Raw genomic sequence first — 5623 nt, 5'->3', positions numbered from 1 at the left:
CTGAACCACACTGGGGGCGCTTGGGCCCCCAGCCTCTGGGTGCTGTCTGCACGTCTGTGGCCTGAGCGATCTCTAAACAAGTTCTGCTGCTGGTCGAAAACCCACTATGTGCTGGTAACGCAGCACGTAGTCCAGGATCTTGCTGTTGTACAAGTACTTCTTTAATTAATTAGCCCTTCCCATGACGAATATTATTTCTTTCCAATGCAACACTGCTTGGAGCGGGGATAAAAGCCACAGACCATCAATTTTTCTTTCTTGTAGAACCTTCAAAATCCGAGAGTAGTGACCTTTGCTTGGTGCAGCAGAGCGAGTGGTGAGCCTCCCTCGGCTGCGCTGCAGTGGTCGCACAGGCAGCGTGCCGCGCGGCGGGCAGCGATGGTGTTTCACTACTAATAGCCCAAGGTTTATCTCAGTTTCCTTTGGGCAACCTTCTAACAGGACGTGGAGTTCGCCTGAAGCGGTGAGCCTTCAGAAACGTGAGGTCCGAGTAGTAAATTCCTGTCTGCAGCCATAGGTCAACACTGGCTGAGTTTGAAATCATCGTGCAGCGTTCTAATGGTTTACTAACAACATACTCCGCGTTAGGGTCTTCCCATTCGTTCCTCTTTGTCGTCTTTGCATTGCTTTTGTTGCCTCGCCCTGTGCTGAAATCTCTCCTCCTTCTGTGGGCAGTTTTCTCTAGGTGGATCTGTGTGTGTGTGTGTATACTTTTTAGGGCAAAGTTTCATTCTTGTGTATTTATTTCCCCCCTTTTACGTTTTTTGCACTTTAATTAGGTAATTAGTGCTCTTCAGTTTTGTATCACCGTTACATTTTCGTGCTTCTGTTAGCTGATAGTTATTTTATAAGACTGGAGGGCACTATTCTTGTGTTGGAAGAGCTCTGAATCAGAAAAAAAAAAGGTATTTTGGGAAATGTGGAATTACATGACTTACGGATTTTTCATGATTGCGTGGTTTTTCTGGAAACCGTTAAAAAGAGGCAGAGCCTTTATTGTCTTAAAAATGGACAAATTAAGCTTTTGAAGATGCCTCTGACTCTCAGATCCTTCTGTGTTGCCTGATGAAGGCCGTCTGGCACAAGCACGGTATGGAAGGATAAGGGAGAAGTAGTCCAGCGCGATACAGAAATCGGGGACCTTACAGCTGCCTTCTGTCTCCCTCCCATCTAGGTGCTCTGGTCAAGCAAGCCCTACGGTTCGTCTCGAAGTATTGTGAGAAAAATTGGTACCAACCTCTCTCTGATACAGTGTCCGCGGGTGCAGTTCCAGGTAGGTGATCTCAGCAGCGAGGACAGTGCTGTCACACACGCAGTGGAGCTCGGAACAGCTGCTTTTCCCGAGGAAACTGAACCTCTCCAGTGAGGCCATGGAGTGTTAAAAAGTTACGCGTGGAAAAAAACACACTCCTGAAAAACGCTGGCCCCTACTTTGCTAACATTGTGCCTCACTTAAACACCTCCAGTGAGAAAGCAGGGAAACGCGCCTCCTGCTGCGAGCGGCTTGGTGGAGCTTAGAAACTAAAGGTGTACCTCGTGGGGTGGGGGGTTGTGCGGCTGAGGAGGACGACGAAGTGACAGGCTGGGTTTAACCTTCTGGGTGTGGGACTAACAGCAGCTCGACCAGCAGCAAGGCTGTACAGAAGTACAGCTGAGGAATTTCACACCTGAGCCTTGGCATGCATGGCACACACGTGGTGTGTGCAGCTTTGTTTGGGTATCTCAGCTGCTGCAGGCGTGGAGGTGGATGCTAACCCCTGTCTTTATGTCTCTAGCTCAGCGTTAAGGCTCTGTAGTGACGTTCCACACTGGTCTCCACCGTTCTGGCGCTGTCGCAACTGACGCTTTGCTATAGCTGTCTCTCCTCTCTCTCTTGCCAGCCTTAGCTCTGTAATGAAAGGACCGTGCCCTGAACCTTGCTGTAAGTCACTGTATGTAAAAGCCAAAGCAAACCTTACCTGCCTCATCTGGGGGTGCATGTCATCATCAGCACGTCTGACTCCATCTGGGGGCACCAAGCTTTCTGCAGGCCTTCATCTTCCCCGGATGGAGCGTCCATTCTCTCTTCTCTTCCAGCACGCTTTTGTTCAGCTGGTGTGAAAAAACAAAACCCAAGCCAGCAGAAGCCCAGCAGTTTGATCTTGAGCTCTCCCGCCGTAGTATCTGTCTCTGAATCTCGCCACATCTAAACTAACTGCTAGACGCTGCTCTTGTCTCCGAGCGCAGTGGCAGAGGCTGCCTGGTACGCTCTGTATGGCGTGACCAAATGAGAACGGTCCCTACAGTTCTCTCGTATGTCGTATTTTAGATTTGTCTGTAGTCTTTAGGAGAAAATCAACTTGAAGTTACCAATCTAGCCTAGGCAGGTTCAACCAGACCTACCTGGGGTTTCAGTCCTTTAAACGTGGCTTCAGTCTTCTCACGGTAGCAGTTCCTCATGCGGCCGCTACCGTCAGGAGAACCTGTGGCGAAGGAATCGTGGAGTTTTAAATCGCCACTAACACAGGTGCTGTGGTCATGAAAATCCCTTTTTATTTTAAAAGAAGTCCAAGGAAAGCCCAGCCCGTGGAAGCCCTACCGTGCAGCGCAGCGTTCTCTGGGCTGTCTGACCGAGAGGCGGGCTGCGATGGTATCGGGCACAGCTGTTAACGTGACAAACACGGCGCCACCTGTGCTGATGCTACCCGGAAAAACCCCCTGGTATCCAGATGAGCTGCTGGTGCCCCCAGGGGCGGGGGTAAAGGCTCTCGTGCGAGTCACGAGAGTGTGAGGTGAAGACGACTTATCTCAATTTCCAAAGCCGTTTGTAACAACTCCTGGGGAAAAAACACCCCCAAACCCACAACTTTCATCTTCCTGGGACTTGTGCACCAAAGGCTGCAACTAAAATAGCTGTGGGTGATATTCTAAGGATATGCGAAAGGTTCCAGTCCCCGGAGCCTTCCTCTCCTCTGGCTTCAGACAGCACTAAAGCTTGCGGCAGAACCGTGCTGGAAGAGGGTCGGGCTGTTGGCACACTCTGAACGAGGCTGTTAGCAAACAGCGCCGCCTGTTCCCACTGCACCCACCTGCCCTGGTACACGCCTGTACTCCTGTACAGGCATTCTGGGAGTTGTAGGGGGAGGGAAACACCAACAGCATTTCGCTTTCAGAACGCTTCCACATCAGAGCAGCAGGCTGCAGAAGTACCGGTGGCCTTAGTGACTTCTCTAACTTTAATAGCCATGACTACAGCTTAACCCCCGTTATCTGAGTTAACGCAGCAGACTGCTTGAGACTGTTGATGCCTGTTTGTCTTTAAGGTAACAATTTGCTTTGGATTTTTAGCGTTCTGTAGTGTCACGTGGTGGTATAGGTGGTTAGCTGTGAGCCTCGGTGAAGTGCTCAGCAGACTGGACTGCGTAGCTGGAAGTGGGTGAAACGGTTCTGGACCGAGCCCTGGGCAGAAGTGAGCTGTGCCAAGTCCGCTGATGTGTTTTGTGCTTGTCGGTGTCAATAGTTGTGTGGAGCCTCGCCAAAAGCACTGGCTGCAGTAGCTGCGGCTTGGGCTCGGAACTGCGACTCTAAACCTTCCATCTTGTCTTCAAACTTCAGCTCACGTCTCAGGCCGCAGAAGGAGCTCACCCCAGTCAGCTGCGAGACGATGCCGTGGCCTCCTTCGCAGACGTGGGCTGGGTTGCTCGAGAGGAGGGTGAAGACTCCACAAGGCTCAGGTACGCTCCTCAGGCCTCCCCCTGGAGCGTCTGAGCTGAGAGGAAGCAACCCCATGTCTCCAGGGAGGGTCTCTGTTCGCGACAGCGCACAGTAGAGCCCGGGAACGCGGGGAGGAGAGAGCGGGAAGAGAGATAGAGACGGGGGGTCTGGAGGAGGTCAGACGGGTTACGAAGAAGAGACTGGCTTGAGAACACACAGGAGATGGGCTGCCTGCAGAGAAGACTGGGGTTTTATTAGCCTGTTTATTGCAAGAATTGCATTTGACAGCTTCAGGCAACCACGTCCCCCCAGAAACAGTGGCTGCGGCCTGGTGGCACAGTGGTTGCAGCCATCCTCCGTCCTCCAGAGGTTTCAGTGAACGCGGGGGCACGTCCTGTGCAGCTTCCTGAGCAGGAAATGCTCTAAACGCGTCTGCTGCGAAGGAAATTCCCTGGCCAGCACTGCTTTCCTTTGCCCAGGAACATTCAGCTGAAGGGCGGAACTGCGAAGCTCCTGTGTTTAAGGGAGACAACAGGGAGAAGAGCTCTTGGGCGCTCCAAGGAGCTGATGAGGATAAGGCACCGATAACTCTCGGTGGCAGAGATTTGCATAAAGACAATTCTGAAGCTGGGCCTCAGCTCGCGTCTCTGCTTCGTACGTAACGTGTCACTTTGATCTGTTAAGGAATCCTGTGGTATGTTGTTACAGGTCAGAAGTTTGGTCCAAACCAGCCCAGGCTCTGCCAGGTGAACGACATCCCTCTGGGAAGTCCTCGTGCAGACAGACGTCCTTCCAGAGCCTGCCGGAGGAGGAACCGGCGTCCAGGAGCCCCGTGACCGCGAACGAGGAAGCTCTGCAGAAGATCAGTGCTCTAGAGAATGAACTGGCCTCTTTGAGAGCACAAATAGCCAAAATCGTCATCTTGCAAGAACAGCAGCACCTGACAGCAGGTATTAAATTTGCTGTACTCTCAGCAACAATTAACTGCCGCATCCCTTTGGTAATTAGCAGTGGGCTGATTGGGTTTGGTGAGATCCTGCAGCACGGAGCGCTTCCCCAGACTGTTGTGGTTCGGTTGGCAAACAGCCGTAGCCCCTAGCCGAGGGGGGACACGCAGCAGGTCTGGAAGGCAGCAGCCCCGCCAGATTTTCTGCATTTTCTGCTATTTCATGTTTGTGTGAGAGTCTGCCAGAATCCTGAAGCTGCGATGAGTAAAGGAGTATTAAACAGCTTTGGGAGCAGAGCTCACGGTAAACACGATGGCTTAAGCCAAACGACAAGAACAGCACTTACCTACTGCTGCTCGGGGTGCCCCACCCAGCGAGGAGAGAGGCTCTGGGGACCGCGGGGTGGTCGGGCGGGGGCGAGCTGTGCCTGTCACTACCTAACTCCCAGAGAAGGCGCCGCGCAGTTTGCTGGACCCCTCCGGGGTCAGACAGGCTGTGCGGGTGGGGGCAGAACCGGTGCCCGTCTCCGGCAGCAAACAGAGGAAATCTTCTTCTCCGGGGCCCAGTGTGCCCCCAGAGCCCCGGGAGGTGGCCGTGGTGGCTGCAGGTGACAGCTGCCCAGTGTTCACCCCTTCCCGAGGGCACAGCAGCGTCTGTGCAAATTCCCGTTCCGATTCTTCAGAAGCTCTGGTTTAGTTTTTCTCTGAACTGACAGCAGTTCCTCGATTTTTCCCTAATTACAGTAGTTTAAGATCACACGGTTTCACTCCTTTCACTCCTGAACGGTAGTTATGGGGGGGGTGTACATGTGTGAAATAACTAATAACTGATTTATCATCCTTCTCCCTTCACCTCCATTTATTGGGAAAAATATTTTTATTTATTTTCTCATCTTTACCTCCCTCTTCTGGTCGAATGTGGAAGTGGCAGCGTGTGTCCACCTGCCCCCACGGAGCAGCCTCCCGCGCGGGGGTCCCGCCCTT

General features: G+C 52.6%; 1 protein-coding gene across 1 annotated transcript in view; it reads left to right on the top strand.

Moving 5' to 3' along the window:
- The window catches only part of MTFR1 (mitochondrial fission regulator 1), an 8857-nt gene that overhangs the window by 1438 nt on the left and 1796 nt on the right, over window positions 1–5623 (top strand). The window contains exons 2-4 of the mRNA XM_010137326.1: window positions 1175–1273; window positions 3595–3713; window positions 4402–4643. Of these exons, the coding sequence (XP_010135628.1) occupies window positions 1175–1273; window positions 3595–3713; window positions 4402–4643 (460 nt within the window). The remainder of the gene's footprint in view (window positions 1–1174; window positions 1274–3594; window positions 3714–4401; window positions 4644–5623) is intronic.

This window comes from Buceros rhinoceros, unplaced genomic scaffold (assembly GCF_000710305.1).
Source record: "Buceros rhinoceros silvestris isolate BGI_N320 unplaced genomic scaffold, ASM71030v1 scaffold34945, whole genome shotgun sequence".
Lineage (NCBI taxonomy): Eukaryota > Metazoa > Chordata > Aves > Bucerotiformes > Bucerotidae > Buceros > Buceros rhinoceros.
Note: the sequence above shows the minus strand (reverse complement) of the source record. Positions and strands in the feature narration are given on the sequence as shown.